Genomic DNA, 21,067 nt, shown 5'->3' with positions numbered 1-21,067 from the left:
GTTGATACATTTTAATCCTTTAACCTTTGTTTATTCTTACAGCATGAAGGTGTTTCTGATGAGCAGCCCAGTAGAAAAAGGAAGAAAACAAAGCCCCACAAGGGTAATTCTTGTATTTTAAATAGTCGTCCTTATACTGCTAGTAGTTCCAAAGAGTGTTGTTATACTTAATGCATGTTTGAATGTTTGCTTAATTAAAGGAAGATTATGTGACTTTTTTCAGCATGAAACCAAAGCAACTTGAGCTGCATTGTTGCGCTATCAGGCTAATGTTAGCACCCTTTAGTTTGCTCGTAGCTTCACACTGAATGTAAATTTACACGAAATGACCACGATCCAAAAATCCTTCTGTGACGTTTAGTTAGCAGTGGGTACAAGATGTTATTCTTCTTTTCTCTAGTCCCTCACTTGAACAACTTTTATACTCAAGTGGACGGGCCCGCCCGTCCATGTAAACACGATGTAGATACAGACGTCGCAGACAGCGGGACTCGGGTGCCTCACTCATTGTAGACTCAGAGTTCTTTTCAGAGGATTTACTGGTAAAATGTTGCGTGTTCAGAGTCCTTTCTGGGCCGAAACAATGTGTACCCATTGTTTCTGACCTTTTTGAAGAGTTATTTCTTTACATTTCCTCAGGTGATGTCACTTGAGTCAGCGTCAATGTGAGCTGAGGGGCAGGTTTAAAAAAATAAATAAAACATCTAGTGGTTTAGGTTTACCAGACCACTGGAGCTCCCAATGCTACATTAGAGGCAACTCGCTCTAAACATTTCAATCACCTGTCTGTAATTAGACAGGTGATTGAAATTAGACTGTGGCTGATGTAGGCAGCCAGGTTCAAAGGGGAAATCTGATGGCCAAAACAAGAAGTAGGCTCTCTTTCATGCGTTTTTAAAACCAAAAGTCCATCACAAGTCTGGCAACTTTAAAGAAGCACAGTATTGGTCAGCTATCTCCTTATATTCTGAGACTCTACATACTGTAGAAATGACGTTCGCCAAACCCTGCGGTTAAAGAAGTTGGCAATCGTTTAAGAATATCATTCACTCATTCTGTTCCTGTGTGTTTCCCACTCACCTGTAGACCAGGACCAGATGGACCAGCTGTTGTCTGTGTCTCTGAGGGAGGAGGAGCTGAGCCACTCTTTACAGGATCTGGACATTTCTCTGGTTCAGGCCCGCAACGCCCTGCAAGCCGCCTACACCGAGGTCCAAAGACTGCTGCTGTTCAGACAGCAGGTACGTTCACTCATGATGAAGACGTCACAGAAATGTGTCATGTTTCCTGAGGTCTCTTTCGATTGACATAATGAATTCTTCTTCCTGCTGCTGTAGTGTACTGCAGAGATCAACGGTCTGAGGGCCAGGCGCATTGAGATCCTGCAGGGGATGCAAGGTAGGGTGGATTTACTGCATGTGTTAAATAGCTTCACAGGTAATAAATACTCTAATCTTAATCTTGTTTCATACTCAGGAGCATCTAATGCAGCAGATAAAGCCACCACCTCCTCAGCAGGAGCTGTTACCGTCAAGCAGCCAATAGCCTCTCCCCTTCCTTCCTCTGCTGCTTTCCACACCGCCTCCAACCAGCAACCACTACCCACAAACCCCCCCTCCACCGTCAGCCAACCTCATCCAACCCCTCCTCTTGTGAAGATAAAGAAGGAACTGTGTGAACTACCTACAGTCTCCTGTAACCCTGATAAACCTGAGGTTCCTGTGAGCCAACCTGTGCACCTGAATCCCCCTGATCCCCTTCCCTCACTGCTCAAAACGCCACACGTAGCCGCTCCTACAGCTGCTTTTAACCCCCACCCACAAATCAAAGTGGAGAGTTCCAAAACAGAGAATACTTCTCCTGATTCATCCGCCAGGCTGAAGGAACGAGGGGCAAAGGAGGGGTTGAGTGACCGCATACAGATTGTAAATTTAGTCGACGATGAAGAACAGGAAGTCGTTTCAGAGGAAGACACGGTGGAATGTCTACCAGCAACAGAGAATGTGTCATCGGCGTCTCTGGATGACAACAAAGGGAGTGAGAGTGACAACTCTGTGGAGATGATGGAGCCCTCAGAAACGGTGGTCATCGATATCGATGAGTCGGATAACGAGGAGGCCGTCTCAAATGTTTCTGTCCACAAAGAGCCTCCTCAGAAGTCTGTCAGTGTGGACTTCAGCTCTGCAGGCACACAGACGAAACAGGAAGACAATGCAGAGAGGTGAGATCACTTTTAAAATATACTGCTGGTCAGAAATGTAAATATTAGATTGTTTCTCTGACCGACTTCTCTTTGTTGACCACTCAGAAAAGTTCAGCCTGCAGATAAACACACGGGTGAGTCACACGTCTCCCCATAATTAATACATGGAAGTTTCACAGGACATATTTATATCTGGGAAGTAAAAAAACAAGCTAGATCTTTCAAATGTTTATTTTCCATGTAATTGCTGTTTCTTTCAGAGTCTGTAGAGCTCATTGATGACGACAAACTTTACATGGGAAATTTCCTGAACCACACCGGCTCAGTCCTCGGCCTCCAAATTCACAATGGGCGGCTGTACACGTGTTCAGGGGACAACACAGCCCGGGCCTACAGCCTGATGGTATGTTAAATCACAGTCCATGTATGTGTGCGTGCGTGCGTGCGTGTGTGTGTGTGTGTGTGTGTGTGTGTGTGATTGATCCCCACTTTATCAAACGGAGGACTTTTTCATTTCCCACTCCAGAAAACAATCATGTTATAAACCGTGAAGTTTGTTATATAAAAATGTGATAGCATTTTTTTAAATGCAAAAATGATATAAGAGGACCCGTCTTCAAAAACAAGGATTCTGTTCCTGGGACTATCAGTTTTGTTGTGCACGCAATAAATACAACCCATAACATAATATGCTAAACATGAATATTTTTCTTCTGTGTTTCCAGAGCCCAGAGTGTCAAGTGGTATTTGAGGGTCACACAAACAAAGTCAACTGTCTCGTTGTGGCATCTCTCCCCAACTTGCCTGCACGCCTCTACACCGGATCCAGTGACCAGACAATCCGCTGCTACAGCACAAAGGTAAAGACAAAAACATCTGCTGTATCCACATTTTCTTCTTTGATTTCGATGGGACATTCAAACCCACGTTTGCATGAGGATCATTTTTCTGTCCAAGGACTCCTTGTACCTGCTGTTGTTATAAATCGTCCCGTCAGATCTGAAGTAATAAATGTCATTTTGTTGACTTCCAATCCTACCTTTTAGTAGTCTAAAATAATGCACAACATAGGATACTACTATTTTAATGTGTTGAATCGTTTTTTTCCTGTAGACTAGAAAGTGTCTGGAGCAGATCACACTGTCAGACAGAGTGCTGTGTCTGCACATTGCCTGGAACATTCTGTTCGCTGGACTCGCCGATGGATCGGTGGCCAGCTATGACTTAAAGGTGAATGAAATGATCATTTGAGCTCGAGGTGTTTGTTAGTGCTTTGACGTTTGATGTAACTTGAGAAAGCCAGCCGTCATACCTGGGTTTATTTTCATCAGGTTATGTCAAGTACCCTGGTTGACCTGTAATTGAAGCCCTTTAAGCACGAGACCATAACGATTACTTAGCTTACTATGTCTGTAAAGATAAACTGGTTTGGCTGCTCAACTCAGAACACAACGCTCTTCATAGATAAACTCTCCCTCTCTCATCTCTGTCATTAGACTCTAAAGCAGTTGGATGTGTTTGAGTGTCACGGCCCGCGCGGCGTGAGCTGTCTCGCTACAGCCCAGGAAGGCGCCCGTCGAGTGCTGCTCGTTGGCTCCTATGACAGCACCATCAGCGTACGAGACGCCAAGAGCGGCCTGCTGCTGCGCTCGCTGGATGGTCACACCAAAACTGTGCTGTGTATGAAGGTCAGGAGAAACCGCATGTCAACCTCTGAACTCTTCAGGTGTTAGATTTTTGCAGGAAAAAAAAAAAACGCTTTCCAAAGAAGGAGACTTAATATTTCAAGATTTGACTTGTTTGATATATATATATATATAAGAATGTGAAGAAGTTAAAACTGAGCCCTTCAACTAAAATGCATGTTATGATAGTTTGGCACTTTGACATTTAAAAGCTCAGGTCTTTCTTTTAGATGGCTTGTTTTTCACATATCATTTCTCTGTTGTTTTCAGGTGGTCAATGATCTGGTCTTCAGCGGCTCTAGTGACACGTCTGTCCACGCCTACAACATCCATGTTAGTGTGATTCCCAGGAGTTTAAAAGATCTCTTACTATCAGTCTCCATCTGCTTGAAGACATTTACAACATGATCTGAAGTTTAGTTCATTGTAGTTTATAATCTTCAAACAATTTGACTCTGTAATTTCAAAGTCTTTAGTTCCATCACTGGTTCTGTTTCTCTTCTTTCTTCGACTTCCATCTGTATTCAAAGACGGGCGAGTTGGTTCGTATCTACAAGGGTCACGGACACGCTGTCACGTCAATCGTTATCTTGGGGAAAGTGATGGTAACAGCTTCTCTGGATAAACTGGTCCGAGTTTATGAGCTACAGGTACGAGATTTCACTCTGAACTTTACCAGTAATGTGTGCTTCCAGTATAAGAGGACATGATAACAACACTGTTTTTTTTTTTTTGATTCAAAGAGCCACATCTTTGATGTTCTCTTCCTTTCAGTTTATTTAATTCACCATTTAGATTAAATTATTAGATTAAATAATCCCCCCCCTAAAAACTTTGGGTACACTCAGTGTAGAATGTTTGAAGTTGGTACTCAAGTAAGGATATTTTTGAAAACATCTTAAACTTGACTTCTTTAGAAGTTCAGACTTATGGTCGTTTATCTTCAACTACAGATTATATGTTGTGAGTTATCCATACATGACATTTTTCAACGTGGTTTCTTTCAGTCTCATGACCGCTTGCAGGTGTACGGAGGCCACAGCGACATGGTGATGTGCATGGCCGTGCATAAGAGCTTGGTATGTGGATTAAAACAGGCTCAGACATTTGTTTCCATCTGTGCATGAGGTTCACTTGGATTTGGGATATTTGTCCACTAATCTTCATTCCACTGTTGCTTTCACTCAGATCTATACTGGCTGTTATGATGGCAGCGTTCAAGCTGTGAAGCTCAACCTAATGAAGAACTACCGCTGCTGGGTAAGGACCCAAACAGAGTGAAACCCAACACGGAAACGTATCATTTTTTAAAGTCAGAACAAAAGAACGATAAAGATCTCTGAGTTTTGTGTATTTACATTGTGTCTCTGTGACTCTTGGCTTCTGTTTAGTGGCAGAATTGCTCTCTGATCTTTGGCCGGGCAGAGCATCTTGTGCAACACCTCGTTGGAGATCACAGCAACCCAAATCTGGAGACTGTGAAATGTCGCTGGAGGCGCTGCAGCGCTTTCTTTAACACACAGCAGTCTGTCAGACAGGTGATTAACCAGCGGTGATATACTCCTCATGTGCCATATGATCTTCTATCAGTGGGGATCCTCAGAAAGCCTACACAAAGAGTACTTAACAACATCAGTGCGGGCTGGAGATGATATTAAGATCAGTCTCTCACGTTTGTTTTGTTGTTTTTTTTTCCTGCAGGAGCTGCCTGAACACATGGAGAGCCACGTGGAGAAGGACGGCAAAGTACAGCCCTGACAGCCACAATGTGGCGAACGAGATCAGGGCTTTTCAAACGTTAAAACACATCACATCTTTTTTTTGTTTGTTCCAAAGTTCTTTTCAGAATAGTGTGTTTAATCTAACACGAATTCTCAACGGGGAGTAAGAGCATTTGTCTTGATTGTCCTGTGTGACCTCGGGTCCACGTACCACGTTGTTGATCCCTGAATCAGTTGCTTTACGAGGTTGAGACATTCATTCTTTTAAACAGCTCTTTTCTCTATCATTTTCAGTAACTCAACTCTATTTTAAGAGTGACATGAACATTTACTGTACATTTGGATCTGTCGGTCAGCATGTTTATACTTCTCACTGTGAATATATGGCATGGCTTCAGACACAATATAATATAATATAGTCTTTACCTACACCTCAGTGTTTCTTTATGTGGACAAAGTTCAACTACTTTGAAAATCCAACATATTACTGGGTGTGTCTGAATTTAAAGAGGTCAAAAGTTGACTTAAATTCCACTAAAACTGAAAGCCTAAAATTTATTTCTACATCAAACCTCAGTAATAAGGTTTTACTATCAACCTGAACAATGCATCGTTATTTAAAACAGTATTAAACCTATATTACTCTGCAGCACTCACAGTGGGGAGTTTAAAAAGGGATTTATATGAATTAAAGTCGAAAAATCATCCACTCATTCATTATCCTCAGATAATCCAGGCGCCTCCAAACTAAGTGCATCTTGTCAGTTTGGGCATTCACTCACTGTGCTGTGCTTGTTGCAGGTGGTGTTGCTATGAGCTTCAAGGCGAGATTCAGAGAGAAATACAGAGGTCTGGTTAGCTTCACTTTTTTCACTCTTGGAAAATGTTTAAAAAATGTGCAGTGAATATGCTACTTTATTCTCCCTCATCCTTTAAAGAGACTGCTGTGGCATATTTTGAGATGAAAACTTTTGCAGGTGATGTACATCCTCAGAACAGCCTGCAATCGTATTTTCTACCTTATCCTAAGACATCAGCTGTCATTACTTATCATCTAAGGAACTTTAAAGGCCTTCTGTCTTTGCAGTCGGAGCGTATTTCAGAACATCAGTAGGATTTTTAAACCTCTTCATAAGGTTTTCTAAAACTTTACTTCCAAGAGTGTCTTCACGTCTGTGCTAAAGGAAGATCAGAAATGGATGTCAGGTCGATTGACTAAATAAACACATTTTACTTGATTGTAATTTGGATTGATAGAGTTATTTTAACGTCAAGTCTTCTTGACCCAGACTGTTGTCGCCTGTCACACATGAGAACTTCATTCCTGCATCTTTCTATATATCAGCTCTTTATTCATCTTAACTTTAGCCTACTCTAGTACTACTGGTGGCAATGCCCTTCTTGCTCATTTGTTTAGACACACATCCATCTTCTCCTGCAGTGAAAGAGTGGTTTAAAATCTGTTCAAAATCAACTTTAAGAACGAGGCCTTATTTTTTTGTAATTCATATATTACAGTGTATGTTTGAATGTGTTTCATACTTACTGACTGTGTACAGCAATAAAAAAAGACAAATACTTTTCAGTTTACACCTGATATATTTGGAAACATACAGCATGTCTAGTATTCATCTAAAGAGTAGTCTTCCATAATGTCCCTTCACACTCGACCACATGTCATCACTGAAAAAGCTAAAAGCTAAACTTTAAATCTTAACCATCAAAGCCTGAGTGATGTCAGAAATGTAAACATCAGTTGCATAAAACGTTAAAACTGCAATTTGTGCTTCAATACATGGATTTTGTTGTAGACATAAAATCAGTGCAAAAATTCCTTAAAAAAAGAAATAAAGAGGCCATCCAGAAGTTGAGTCAGTAACTTGATCGCCAACTTTCTGCAGCTCCGTCAGTGTTCAAGAGGGCAGCTCAAGAATACATGGTCAGCTGAAGCCACTGGAGGAAATAAGAAACAATCAAAGACGCGTCAAATCACAAAATTAATTGAACATTTTCTTTTCTTTTTTTTTTTGCAAAACTACCTTTTAATGGGGTGTTTTACTGTTTAGGGTTTTGTGATCATTTTCTAAAAGGATGCTGAGTAAAACACAGGCCATTATTAAAAATAACCAATTTGAAATCATCAAATAAAAATACAGAAAGTTGTATCTGCTTGAAATGAATCATACCTCAACTTTTAGCTAATGTGATTCAGGTCAACGAAGTCTTTCATAAATATTTTTTTAGTTATCTCTGTGACAGTAAATTATTAATTTCTGTGTCACAAATTCCAGTTATTATAGACCATAGAAACAGAATTGTGAAATGAGGGAAAATTTGCTCACCTCAAGAACATTGAGTTTAATTATTCCGTCTCCATCTTTGTCAAAGGCATTGAAAGCTCCTGCAAAACATACAACATATCAACCTTCAGTTACACAGCTGGATGAAACCTCTAATAGTGAAAGGTAAATATATTAGTCCCTGCAAAAAGAATCACTTAGCCTTAGCTCCCACATGTATTAAATGTATCAGTTTCCTTACCAGTAGTGAGATATGTACTTACTGAACATTCCCTCTAGCCTCACAAAACAGCAGATGTAACCGTCAAAATCAATGTTGAGGTGCTCGTCTGCATAGCGCATTGCTATGATGTCATATAACTGGTTGTTAAGGTGAAATCCTGGAAGAGGAGAAAAAGAATTAGATTTATAGTTGAAGACACAACTGGGGGAAAACATTGAAAATTTTTTAGAACAAGAAAATATATATATTTTTTTTTTAAATCCTGTTTTGAAACATGCCTTGCTCAAGGGTACCTCAGCAGTGCTCAAGAAGTGAACTAACACCTCTTCAACTAACAGCAAATTTCCAGACGTCTGCTCTGGGACTTGAATCGGCGACCCTCCAGTTTCCAACCCAAGTTCATTTAGACTGAGGTTCTACTTATTATTCTATTGGATGCACTTAAAAATGACATTTGAATAATAATATTTACCGATGGGATAATCAGAAATAAAAAAAAAATAAATAAAAAATAACAGAAATGCATATAGAAACATCTTTTAGTATGTTATCACATTATTCTTCCACCTTCTGCTCACCTGCTTCATTAACAGCATTCCTCATCTCAAAACTACTGATGGAGCAGGATTTATTTTTATCATAACGTTTGAAGATCAGCTGCAAACAAGAAGACATGAACAGTCACGTGAAAATGTGTAGATTCATTTAACAAGAGCAGAACATGTTTCAGGATTGGTGCTGATGTCTCACCTGCCATGCTTTGATCTTTTTCCACAAGTGTTTGAACTCCTGCAGGTTCAGCTTGCCTGTCCCATCAGTCTAAGAAAAAGAGTCAGTTATGGAAAATATACACAACCAATTTAAAGGTGCAACTGATTAGTTTCTTTTTCTATCAGCCATTTGTAGCAGTTGAATGTGTGTATGAATTTAAGACACCTGACTGAATGTGGGATATATTGCATTTTCTCTTCTTTACTAATCAGACAATTTAATTTCCAAGTTACTTTACACATTTGTATTTTGTGAAACTTGTTAAAAATGTGTTGTGATATGCGATAGTTAAAATAGTGCAGACTCAAACAGATATTACATGAAAACCCTGCCTGAACATTAAGGCATTAGTCACAGGGAGGCATTCGATTGCATTTACTCAAATACATGAGATCTTTCTGCAAAGCAAAGACATTCTTGTTAAGATTTACTTTCTGCTGCAACAGAGTTCATTTAAAGGTCACATACTATGCAAAATACACTTTACCATGGTTTTCTAACTACCACTCGTATATGTCCCTAGCTGGTTAACAAACTGCTCTGTGTTTTTCCTGCTCCACTTTTCAGAAAACGTGGCCATTTGGGGATCATGACATCACAAAAGGTGGCAATCCCTCCTCTAGGTTCAGGATACTCCCACAGCTCAGTGTTTGTTCTGTGTCTGCCTTCTCACTGTAAACAATAGAAAGGAGCGGAAAAAGCCCAAGCCACATCTCCTTTCATAGCGGGGCATGGTCAGACACAGCTCACAGTCTCTTAAAGCTATAGACACGGAAACAGTCTGTTCTGAGCAGAGCTGAAATAGATGGGGTTGTAGGTGTGATAAAATACAGGATCAACGGGTATTTCTGGCCAGAAACTTCACTGAGGTGTTGGCGACATCTGAGACTTATTGACACTTGTTTAAAATGAGTATGCGACCTTTAAACTCGTCATGCCCTCTTGATCTAACAATAAAACTATAAAAACCATCAGATGAAAGGATACATCCATCAAGGCGATCATACTGCGGCAGGTTTCAAGGCTGAAACCCTCACTCTTTATTTCATTATCTGTAGAGGAGGAAGAGAGAGCTCTGTGTGACAATGACAGACACTGTACTACAGTAATAATCTCGTGTTTTCATTGTGAGTCTGCTCACGTTTGGAGAGTACATTCTTCATGACTGTCTTGAGTTCATTGGCACAGATCTGCATATCCTAAAAGAAGAAGCAACCATTTGAAGCATATTAGCTTGAATGTTACACTTTTACTCCTGTAAAATCCTATTATCTTTATTGTTATCCGAGGTTTCACTCTTAAACTATCCTCCGTTTACTCACCTCACCAGAAATCTTTTGGTAAATGGCCCTGAACTGTTTTTCCTCTTCCGTCTCCTCCTCGGGCTCAAGAAGTTTTCGCTGAGCAGCAGATAACAAAGAAAAAAAATAGTTTGACAAGATTAGGACAAAAATAAAATCTGTTAAACGTTGTTTAAAAATCTTCACATTTTTAAGGAGAAACCTACTATGTTTAGACATTTGATAGTTTTGACCATAATGTGAAAATGGACATTACTACTCAAACACAGAAACAATTGAGAATCAAAATACACTTCTTAACATAGCAAACACGTTTAAATAGTTGTTAAAGTAGCTTTAGCAATGATAGCTAAAATTCATTCAAAAGGATTCAGAGTTTTAGGGCTTCTTAGTGTGTGACTATTTAAAATTATATGAACCCTAAAACCCGAATGTTCTTTGACATTGATGATTATCTTTAATTAGCTTTAGAAAATGTGCTCTAATACTATTCTCTAGATTTACTGTTGGAAATAGAAAAGTGTTTCAGACATTTACAAAATATTCTGTATGAGGTTAAGCATATGGCAAAATGCATTTTGACCCATTTTCTGATTTCATAAATCCTTCTTTAAAATCAGCTTTTGAAGTAGCCCTAGAAAAAAACATTTGCATACAGAGTTTTTAGCTTCCTTTTACATCACAATCAAAGAACTCAGGCAGCAAAATGAACTTCAACAGCTTTTGCCTCTCCTGAAGACTAAAAACAACGCTCAACTCAGTGATTGGTTGGGACTGGACACATCTCCTCATCGGACCCAAGAAGGGCAACACATTAGAAATGAACCTGCTGGCCTGTATACGCTGAAGCGCTTCACAATAACAGGTGCAGCAGAGACACTTGAGCTCAGTTGGCTTCAAACACAGATGTTTTATGCTCTGCAATGTAATTAGAGGTGCACTCCAGAGCCGTCAGTCACAAAGTGTTGACTCATGCAAAAGTCACTGTAAGCCCTTTCGCTGCATGGTTTTGATGTTTTTATTTTTGCAGTCTATGATCCATCCTGTGCTCCTACAACAAAATTACCTTTGGTTTTTTCTTCTTTTCCCCCTGAATGCCATCATGATCAATTTCTTTGTTGGCATGTGCTCTGTCTGACACAAACACAATAGGCTGCCATGTGGGTGATGGCAGTGAGAGCCGGGTTATAAAAGAGAAACAGAACAGAAAAGAGAGTTAAATTAAGGTTATGCCAAAGTTTTCATATACCCTTGTGAAAACAGAGAGCTCATTGAAGCACACACATTATGTATCTTTCATCAGATGAAGAGAAGCAGTTGAAGAAGCAAACGTAATCCTTCAAGTGGTATTGCCCCATGCATGAATGCATTACCTTATCCTTCTTTGACTTGTCTTGCTGGTGGTCAATAAGACAAGGAGGACAGAAGGATGAAATGAAATGAAAAAAAGGAGAGAAGTGCTCATTTTCAAGTCTGTTAGTTGAAGTTGTAGGGAAACTCATGAACACAGTATGAATTGTGAAGACAGACAGAAGAACAAGGCAAATTTAATATGAAGGTTGCATATTTGGGGTTTACAATATGTGAAATTCAAGGTGAAAGTGTGAGGCAGACACTGTACTCCTGTGAAATTTAAAAGTTTTTAAAGACCTATGAGACAAAGCCCAAAGAGAGCGATTCCTTGTCTTAGCATAAGGTCTAATGGTCTTTTGTATTTTGGGCTTGTGTCAAATTAAAACTTCTTGTGTAGCGTCATGGCAACAAGAAAAAAACTATTAAAAATCTTGGATATAGATAAAACACAGCACCATGTCCTTAACGTAAACAGATGGTTACAAACAAGTAAAACCATCTTTAATATCCTTCCTATATATCTCTTTTTTGTTCTGAAGAGATGGGGGCAACAACATTTTAGTTTCCAACATAATATACATAGACTGTATAAGACATGGGCTTAGTACAAGCAACATACTGTAACCCATTAGTTTCTGAAGAAGCCTTTTGAAGCCCAACTATGGTGGTCCCCATATTGTAAATGCTAGCTGAACCTAACTATAATCAGCCAAGGAACAGACAAAGAAGTAAAGTAGAGATGGGCCTTAAGCATCTTGGCAAAAATCTACAACCATCATCTGTCAGTCAAATCATGCATGTTGTCCTAATTATGCAAATGGATGCATAATTCTTAATCTAGAGATCAATTAAATGAACAAGTTGTAAAAAGTTGTAAAAAAGAATCCGTTTTTTTTTGTATCAGTTTAAAAGCATTTTCATTTCTGCCATTCAAAGAGGATTCCTTGATGTTTGGAGCCAACAGGTTTTTTTTTTGTTTTGTTTTTTTCCACCTCAGCACTGGCTTCATTTTCCAACACTGAAAGTTGTCGCTTTTTAACTTTCTGTTTTTCTCTGTGAGAAAATCCTAGTCCCAAGGTTTATATTTTATATTCCAGCCTGTCTGTACAATTTTAGGTATTAAATCTTTTAAAAATGTAGTGCACTACAACAGAAAGCTGACCTTTCAAATAGATACCAGAAATAGGGGTTTGATATTCAGTACATTTATCAAGCTCAGAAACACTAACACGAGGACAGAAGAAAAATCCCTCAATCAGAGTGTACTTGGATTTAAACCGTTATGTTGCGTGTCACATAGGCCTCCTCAATGCAGTGGTCATGGGCTCGTATCTGACCTCAGTCCTTTGCTGCTCCACTATCTTGTCTGTTTCCTGTCTATCTTCAAGCTCTCTTATCCCATAAAGGCAATAAAAGGCCCAACAATATTCCTTTAACTTTGTAAAGGGCAATTGTATATATTTCAGTATTAAGCATATTCCTCTGTTTTTAGTAGTTTCACCTCTGCAACATTATTAAGAATTATCAAAAAGATAATTTTTTTTAACCCCACAACTTCTTCAGTTACATCGCAAACCTGAATTTGGTCAGATCCAATCGCGTTCTCTCCCTCTCTCTCCCTGTGAAGAAAAAATGAGGCGTTAGGATTCAAACTAACCCCTGTGGGATTCATAATACTTCAGAATTGAAATGTCAAGAGTCCCCTAAAAAAAACCATCAGCTGCTCCACCACACATGGCTGCAGCACCTCTGTTAATTATCCTTACTCAGACGCGCTGTGCTTCTCAGAGAAGACCCGGAGGATGAACTCTCCCTCTTGATGCGCCTCAAAGGTTGTGGGGATGATGACGTACTCCCCTGGAGGCAGGCGGAAACGCTCCGTTACCTCCCGGAGATTAATGTACGTTTTGCATTTAGCTTTGGAGGCTGTGTACAAGAAGAAGTCCTTCTGTAGGTGTTGATTCTGTCCACACATCTGTAAATAGACAGAAATCAGAGGAAGTGTGGAAATCAGTTGGCGGCATGACAGCGAGAGCTTTATATGAAGAAATGAACAAGTACTTGTAGAGTTGTATCAGCCTTCTCATGTCGTTCATCTTGCAAGGTAACCAGCCTATTCCTGAACAGGTGTAACTTTTACCGGAATACTTTGACTCATTTTAAGGCCGGAGCCCCAAAAAACATGTTAGAGCTGCTGCGTTTCCCTGAAGGTTAACAACATCTCGAAAAGGATTCGTTGTTAATAGATCATAAAAAGTTTCTTGCCAAATGATTTAGGATTTACCGATGAATTTTAGCAGATTTTTAATGTAAGGTGTACAAAGAGTCTGAGGGACAAATACTACTGTTCATACTATACTAAACCACTAACACTTACTGCTAAATCAAACACATACAAACAAAGCTCCATGGAGACACAGGTCTATGTTGTGAAGGTGCTGACTTGAAGTAAAAAAATACCTCTCTGAGTCGTGCATACCTCTTTGGGCACCTGCAAAGACAAATACGTAGTTCAAGAAGAGGTTCAGTTGGTGAGCATAAAGAGAAAAAAAAGGTTTTTGTAATCCTGGATAGTCTTGTACCTCATAGATGGAAAATCCAATAGTGAGGAATTTGGCCCCTTGATGGCGCTGCATCCTTCGACCTTTCTGCATCAGAGCCACGACAAAAGTGCAGACAACCTGCCCGTTCTCTGGGTCATCATCCTCCTCAAACAGCTGCAGCCGATACTGAGGGTTGGTCCAGAATGTTTCTGTGGATAACAAAAGACACATGAGTCATACAGGACTTAAAGAACGTGTTCCTTTTTTTGGCTTTAAGATGAATAAAATGCCAACCTGGGAAGTTCCTGCAGCCGCCGGCAGAGCTTCCTCTCACCCAGCGACCCTCATTGACTGACACCGTCCAGGTGTTTCTCTCATCCCCCTGCAGTATGTCGGGGGTCAGGTTGCACATCTCCAGCTTCGTAAAGTTCTTCTTGAAATCATCAAAACACATCCTGAGGGGGAACATGAAAGAGGGAGCTTGTAGAAGGAAAAACCGTCTTGAGTAAGGATTCATATTTTGTTGTTTTTCCTTCAACTTTCAGAATTACAAGTATGGATGACTAAGAAGCCTGATATTTTCCTGCAAGTGTTTTTGACAAGAGCGAACTCGTGACCCCCGGAGATGTATGGTGCCCTCCCTCTAGGGGAGCCCGGACACCAGGATGGGAACCAATTATATAAATCCCATTGATTTTACTCACCAGAACTCACTGGCCTCTACAGTCTGTTTCTTTAAATTTTCCATGTCTGCGATGGAAAGAGTCGACCATTCCTTTGAACTATAAAAGGACAAAATCAGATTAAGACACTGTCAACAAAAACATGAAAGCTTTAGCAGACCGGGGTCTGCAAAGATTGTTTACAAAGAGGTTTCTGTTTCAGGAAAATAGAAATACTACCATATAAGTTCCATACTGAAGCAAACTTTACCAAAATGCTTTGAAAAACTGATATACTTATTTTACAAATTTAAAAAAAATAAAAATAATCTGGAATCAGTTCTTACTTTGGACTCCATGGTCCCTTCCACAGCACCCAACCCCAGGGGTTTCGTAGGCGGATCAGGTGGATTTTAGTCTTCTTTCCAACCTCGTCACACTGGAGAAAAAAAAAGCCAACCTTTGTAGCACAGTATGAAAAGGCCTTCTCTTCCAAACCTGTATTTACATTGAGTGGACAATGTACTGTACCTCCGCCAGGTCTATGATGGAGTACGCATGACCTCGGACCAGCCCTTGTTCAGTCCGACTCTCCATTTCACTTGCTGAAAAAACCTTACAGAAAATATATAATTAGCAAGTGACAGACTGGACTCTATGACCTTTTGTCTTGCTACTACAACTTATAATTCATGTATTCTTTCTGGGGTTTATGGTTACAAACTTTTTTTTCCGAATACACCGCACTGTATTACAGCAATATTTAACATGTAATGCTCTTTAATACCAGTTTCTACTTTACTGCATTTCAGAAGGACATTTTTTACTGCATTTGGTTTCTATTACCTATTTTATGAATGAATATTTCTCTATATACCCCTATGATGACCTTACAAAACATGATGTTTTGTCATAACTGAAACAAGCCAACAATAGAAGTACAAGTTAAGCTAAAACCATCCGTTGTATAATCAAATTCTTGATCAGCTGTCCGAAGGTACAGAAAGTATCTCCAGTTGTGGATAATAAGTTTTTGGTTTTGTTCCCTGTACGTTTTAATTCTACCACCACTCACATCTATGGAGCAGCCCATCAGGGAGCCTCTCTCCAGGGCCTTCTTCATGATTTTGTCGAGCTCTTTGGGTGCCTCCGATAGATCAAAGAACTCAGTCACTCCTCCTGTGAAATCCTCCATGGCTTCCAAAGTGTTTCCACCTTTCAGTGCTTCATATGACCCGTGTAACCTGAATGAGTGAATGAAAATGTACACCTTTATAAGCTGATGATCTTAAGTAGGAGGTCATTTGCTAGTTTTTCAGTAAAACAAATGGTTTGTCCAAGGCAAGTCTTTATGACTGTTTATTCAAACAGTTTTGCTCTGCAAGAGTATTTCTGGCGAATAAAGGAAGTCCATATGAGCCTTAATTATCTAAAACTAATTTCTGGAGTCTGCAGAGCAAGATGTAGTGTTCGTCAAAGCCCAGCCTATTTGCATACAACACTAAATTTGTCACATCTCTAGACCAAGCAAAAAAAGTTTCTGTCAGAACGACATCTGAAGGTTGCTTACTTGGCATAAGCCTTCTCCAGAAGAGCACTCCAGAACTCGTTCTTCCTAAAGGATTTGGTGAAAATCAGCTGGTTCTTGCAGGTTGGGATGCGGTCGTCCACAATCACATCGATCCACTCCCCATAACGCCAAAACTGATTTTAAAGACATAGGACAGAAGTCAGACCATACAATAAGGATGGGACAAAGAAGAAGCTAAGAAATACCTTCTCAAACACATGTATGTCAGATTAGACTTGTTAAGAGGTTTATTGTTCAAACAGAATTCAACAAAGAACAAAAACTGACTCTTCCACATATTTTAGAGTTCATGAAATTCTACAACATTTAGTCTTTATATTTAGACAATAATTTGACATTTGGGAGAGAAATTAAGCTGACTGGCATTTGATTAAGACCCATTCCAACAAAATAATGTGTTATGTCTAGGTGATTAACTGGAGAGGTTAGTTTGGGTGATATCTATTTTTAAACCTGAAAGTGGAAGATTCCGGCGTAATTCTCCGTGAAGCTCTGATCCGGGGGTATCACCCTGTACAGAAGCTTCTCATTCACTGTCAGACAGGCTATGGCAGCCAGCAGCCAGCAGTCACCTGTCAACAGCAGATTCAAATCACTGATACATACCGTTTCACAAAGCAACAGAGATGTCATAGATTGAAGTCACACCCCTGCAAGTGTCAACCGTCAACATCAGTTGGTGACTCAAATTTAAGGCTCATTCTCAGTCGTGCATCGGTTAAGTGTATTCCTCCCCCTTTTTTAATACACATGTTTTTTCTTTACTCTATGTTGTTATAAATGTGTTTTTTTCTGACAGTATTGTCTTAAAGGAATGTTCCTTCTTGTACAGAGGATACAAAAGTGTGAAAGATTTGATGAATTAATTAGTTATCTAATTTTCTGTAATATTTTTTTCTAGCAAAATGAATAATAATAATAACACACTGATTTAATAAGATAAACACCAGATAAGCCTCGGCAGTAATGATCTGTGTTGGAATCATAATGAGTTGATCAATCGGGCTAAGGAATCTTGAAAAGGACAGTTTGATCGTAAAGCATACTGTCACAGTCAGGCATGATTTATTTAACTGCTTTAGAACAAGAAAGCAGAAATAGTTTAAAAGTTACCCAATTCTCCTTGACAGATGTCTGTCCTGTTGGCTCCATCTACGATGAACTGAGGGTCTTCACATATTTCCTGTAAGGGACAAAAAAAGAGTATTAGATTTTTTTTTTCTGCTTATGTTGTAAAAAAAAAAAAAACTACAGTGCTGCTTCCTCATTGTGAAATATGTAAAAATAAATAATACATGCACGATATGTTTCTGTATGATTTCTTCCAAGATCAAAATTACCCATATATGCTTATCAAATGACTAACAAGGTAATGCTGTGCCATGATTGAAAACAAGAAAAAACTTGTTATAAGCTTAATTTTGGTGTTCATGTTTGACTTGCTAGCAAAGACTCATCTACACACATTGCAAATGAGTCCCCTTCCTTTCAGACAGATATACATGCTTTTTGATTTTTGTCGAGCAGATTCAAACCAGATTGTGGGAGGTTTAAGTGCAGCTGAGGCATTTTCATGAACATCCAATATGGTTGAAAAAAATAAATCAAAATGACACATGTTTTATTTTGGAATAGTTCCCTAATGACTTTATTTTTTACATACTATTAGAGAACTTGGCCTTCTGTTTAAAATAAAAGTATTTTGCAAAGAAAAAAACATTTCTCAAGGTAATGTATAATTTTGCCATTTACAACAAAACCAAATGTTCATATGTTCACTTTGCATGACTGACAGCTTGAGGACGTGACCCTGAAATTGAGAGCAAGTTGTAGAAATTTTTGGCAGAGTCAGACCTGCAGGGAATCCTCGTTCTACATGTGCTGCATAAATGAGAAAGCAGCTGTTGGAACTCTCCTGGTCACGACCCTTGAGTCATCTAAACAAGTGATGATGTTCTGATGAATACTGAGAAGCCCTCACCTCATAACTATGTACAGAATCTCTGAAATTAAAAGTCAGTAGTTATTTTACTTTATTTCTCTCTTATGCAAAATTAACATGACAGCTTCATCCACTGCATACAGAGACAGTTAAAAAAAACCCTGGAACAACAGGCACAGAAGTCAGTGACAGAAACTAAGAGCTCAGTTTTACGTTAAGTCTCTTCAGTGTTTTTTATTTTTGCACTTGCATTTATTTATGCAAGACTATTATATACTGGAAAAACAATGGTTTAAAAAATTTATTAAGATGTCACACTTATTTTTAATCCAATGAATGCACAGCAGTGATTCAGATTAACCATAATGTAAGCTGTAAAAATGCAGCATCATGTTCCCAATTTAGCACAAGCTCCTCTGCTGATCCCTGGACGGGATTCATGTATCACTTATCTCAGCTGTCTTAAGTTTCTTTAACCATCAGGCATTAAACAGCCATCAAGCTTCATGTTACACTGGATTTTTTTTCCAAAAAAGTGTTTCTATGACTAGTTTAATATTGACATTTATTTGCAGGAATTTTACGAGATCATTGTGACCTCATTTATATTAATGTAAACAAGTCTGAAAATACTTATACATATTAAGATTAAATATGTGATTCATCTTCACACTAATCTTTTCAAATTAAGAGAGCTGAACCGAGTTGCCACTGGTCTTGTGAAATAAATGCATTTAAGATCAATTCAAGATAGCCTACCTGTTCTTTGCTTAAACATCAATAAATTAATAGTTAAATTGAAGCAATTAAAAAGGCTATTGGTATACCTGATTGATTGATTGATTTTTTCACATACAGACATCTTTGTAGACATTTGGACATTTGAGACAAAGTAAGAAAGTATCCATGTATGTGAACTGGTCCCCAAAGAAGCTACCTAAAGCTTATGCTAGGGGGCCATGACCTATAATGACAGCAAGTGAAATCAGAAGCAGCGCTATGAAGTATGAAGCTAAAGCTGGCTAACAGTTAGCTTAGTCTCCAATACAAACTTTAAAGGTGAATGGAAACAAAACCAAGAAACAACAATAAGCACTTCTTTATTATGAATTATGAATTATTATGAATTATTTCATTAGTTAAATCTTTGGGCCAGATGTGTCCTCCTGCTACAATACTGCTAAGATTAACAGTTAGCATCAACTAAATAGAATGGGTAGGTCTACAAGTAGTTTTAACACATCATTAATTTATGACATTTTTACAAATATTCTATAATTAGTAGCATTACCTAAATATATGGAGAAATACTGCATTTTGATGTTTCTAGTTTTTATCCCGGTACATTTATCGTAAATCCATTACACTGTAAAGTTTTCTTTTAATGTAGGAAAGCATATTAAAAAAAGATGATGAAATGTAAACTATATTTTAGTGAATAACCTGGAAAAAACATCAGCTTTACAGTATTGGAAGTTAGAAAGTCTCTGAAAGTCTTTGTCAGGCAAAAATTAAACTGCAACCAAAGCTGACTTGTCTAAATGTTTCCCAGCTCTGGGAGTGGGTGTCCTCTTGTGTGAGAGTCAGCTGTCTGTGACTTAAGAAGGTGATAAGCCAAAACTATGCATCCACAAACATGTAGCCATATAAATTTGACTACCCACCCATGTGTTGTGGAAGAAGTGATGAGGGATTTTAAAGAAGAGCCACTTTAGGATGACTTAAAAGATATAATAACAGATGATTTGCACTCACCGAGGGACGTTTCCACTCAATCTTCATGGAGGGTTTGTGACTATAGAAGAGTGAGGAATCATTTGCAGGGAACAGAGGGTCTTCAAACACCACTTTTTTCTGCACATATTTGTCCCGCAATTCCAAAAAAGTCTTAAGACGCTTGGCATCCTTGACGGCCTCATTTCTGCTCAAAATCGCAGAGTAGATAGAGTTTGTCCCGGGGTAATCGGCTTTGTCATCAGGCCCAAATGATGCTTCAGTTTCAAAGAGCAATTTCACCTTTGTGTCTTCAACAAGAGGCACTTTGCCTTCATGTGTCTCGTCCCCCATTTTATCAGAGACGCCTCAGTCTTTTGTGTTTCTGCTTCCAAGTAAGTTTATAAAGTAAAAAAAAGGACCTCCTTCTGAAATTGCAGAAGCAGCATGAACTTGCAAAACAGCCCCAAAAAACTTCCTGTGTCCTCCCTGACTCCTGCAACCACTTTTAGTTCCCTTATTTTCTAGAAAACACTGTCAGTGTTCACGGGCATGCAGTCAGAAAACCAACAGCCTCCCAGAACAGGTCTCACACAGTCAATGTTGTGTCCCTGAAGCCGACTGGACCTAAATATAGGCCTCTTTAAAGAAGGGGAGGAGGCTTCTCGAAAAGAGACCCTGACCATGTCCCAACATTTCAGACCGCAGTGTGCTGTTTAAGGGGGAATATAAAAAAATCAGTATACCTAGATAAAGAGAGACACAGATTGAAGAAATGTAGTTGAAAAAAGATAAAGCTAAGGATCAGGTCGTGTATTCAGAATGCTTCACGTGAAGTACCTAAATGGGAATTATTGTGAAGAATCCACTTTTACTGTGTTTTTGAACATATATTTGGGTAACCTGTGTATCGACCCACAACATGTAAAATAAATCCACCCAAACATTTGTTTGTGGTCTGCATAAGTCTTACCACACAGGGAAAATTCAAAGGGGGGGGGGGGGGGGGGGGACTAAAGCACAGCACAGTTGTGTTTGAAATGATGGAAAAGAAAATAG

General features: G+C 39.1%; 2 protein-coding genes across 3 annotated transcripts; one reads left to right on the top strand and one right to left on the bottom strand.

The window, feature by feature from the left end:
* Positions 1-24: 24 nt before the first annotated feature.
* Positions 25-7,190, top strand: LOC306835017 (zinc finger protein 106-like). The gene is made up of 15 exons (XM_079361398.1): positions 25-103; positions 1,087-1,241; positions 1,338-1,398; positions 1,477-2,221; positions 2,309-2,337; positions 2,464-2,606; positions 2,929-3,063; positions 3,317-3,433; positions 3,700-3,891; positions 4,159-4,221; positions 4,419-4,538; positions 4,896-4,967; positions 5,077-5,148; positions 5,280-5,426; positions 5,590-7,190. The coding sequence occupies exons 2-15, from the start codon at positions 1,098-1,100 to the stop codon at positions 5,644-5,646; spliced, it is 2,097 nt and encodes a 698-aa protein (XP_079217524.1). The 5' UTR covers positions 25-103; positions 1,087-1,097; the 3' UTR covers positions 5,647-7,190.
* On the bottom strand, positions 7,189-20,991 carry capn3b (calpain 3b). 2 transcript variants are annotated; one of them, XM_079361375.1, is made up of 23 exons: positions 20,051-20,991; positions 17,467-17,536; positions 16,807-16,925; positions 16,333-16,466; positions 15,838-16,006; positions 15,294-15,377; positions 15,110-15,201; positions 14,805-14,882; positions 14,395-14,555; positions 14,140-14,309; positions 14,037-14,048; positions 13,324-13,532; positions 13,134-13,176; positions 11,578-11,601; positions 11,271-11,357; positions 10,226-10,303; positions 10,045-10,102; positions 9,891-9,955; positions 8,883-8,951; positions 8,711-8,789; positions 8,173-8,289; positions 7,952-8,010; positions 7,189-7,562 (listed from the first exon to the last, which is right to left on the bottom strand). In XM_079361375.1, the coding sequence occupies exons 1-23, from the start codon at positions 20,360-20,362 to the stop codon at positions 7,536-7,538; spliced, it is 2,316 nt and encodes a 771-aa protein (XP_079217501.1). In that variant the 5' UTR covers positions 20,363-20,991; the 3' UTR covers positions 7,189-7,535. The 2 variants fall into 2 exon arrangements, with proteins under 2 accessions (XP_079217501.1, XP_079217502.1); XM_079361376.1 differs by lacking the exon at positions 11,578-11,601.
* Positions 20,992-21,067: the final 76 nt, after the last annotated feature.

This window comes from Symphodus melops, assembly GCF_947650265.1.
Source record: "Symphodus melops genome assembly, chromosome: 1".
Lineage (NCBI taxonomy): Eukaryota > Metazoa > Chordata > Actinopteri > Labriformes > Labridae > Symphodus > Symphodus melops.
The sequence above is the reverse complement of the archived record's forward strand: the minus strand, read 5'-3'. Positions and strand labels throughout refer to the sequence as shown.

Coding starts and splice junctions, on each gene's coding strand:
- capn3b (XM_079361375.1), bottom strand. CDS start 20,362: ATGGGGGACGAGACACATGAAGGCAAAGTGCCTCTTGTTGAAGACACA. Junction 10,304..11,270: donor AAAAGAAGAAAAAACCAAAG/GTAATTTTGTTG, acceptor TCTGCTGCTCAG/CGAAAACTTCTTGAGCCCGA. Junction 10,103..10,225: donor ACCAAAAGATTTCTGGTGAG/GTGAGTAAACGG, acceptor TTCTTCTTTTAG/GATATGCAGATCTGTGCCAA.
- LOC306835017 (XM_079361398.1), top strand. CDS start 1,098: ATGGACCAGCTGTTGTCTGTGTCTCTGAGGGAGGAGGAGCTGAGCCAC. Junction 4,539..4,895: donor TCCGAGTTTATGAGCTACAG/GTACGAGATTTC, acceptor GGTTTCTTTCAG/TCTCATGACCGCTTGCAGGT. Junction 5,427..5,589: donor CACAGCAGTCTGTCAGACAG/GTGATTAACCAG, acceptor TTTTTCCTGCAG/GAGCTGCCTGAACACATGGA.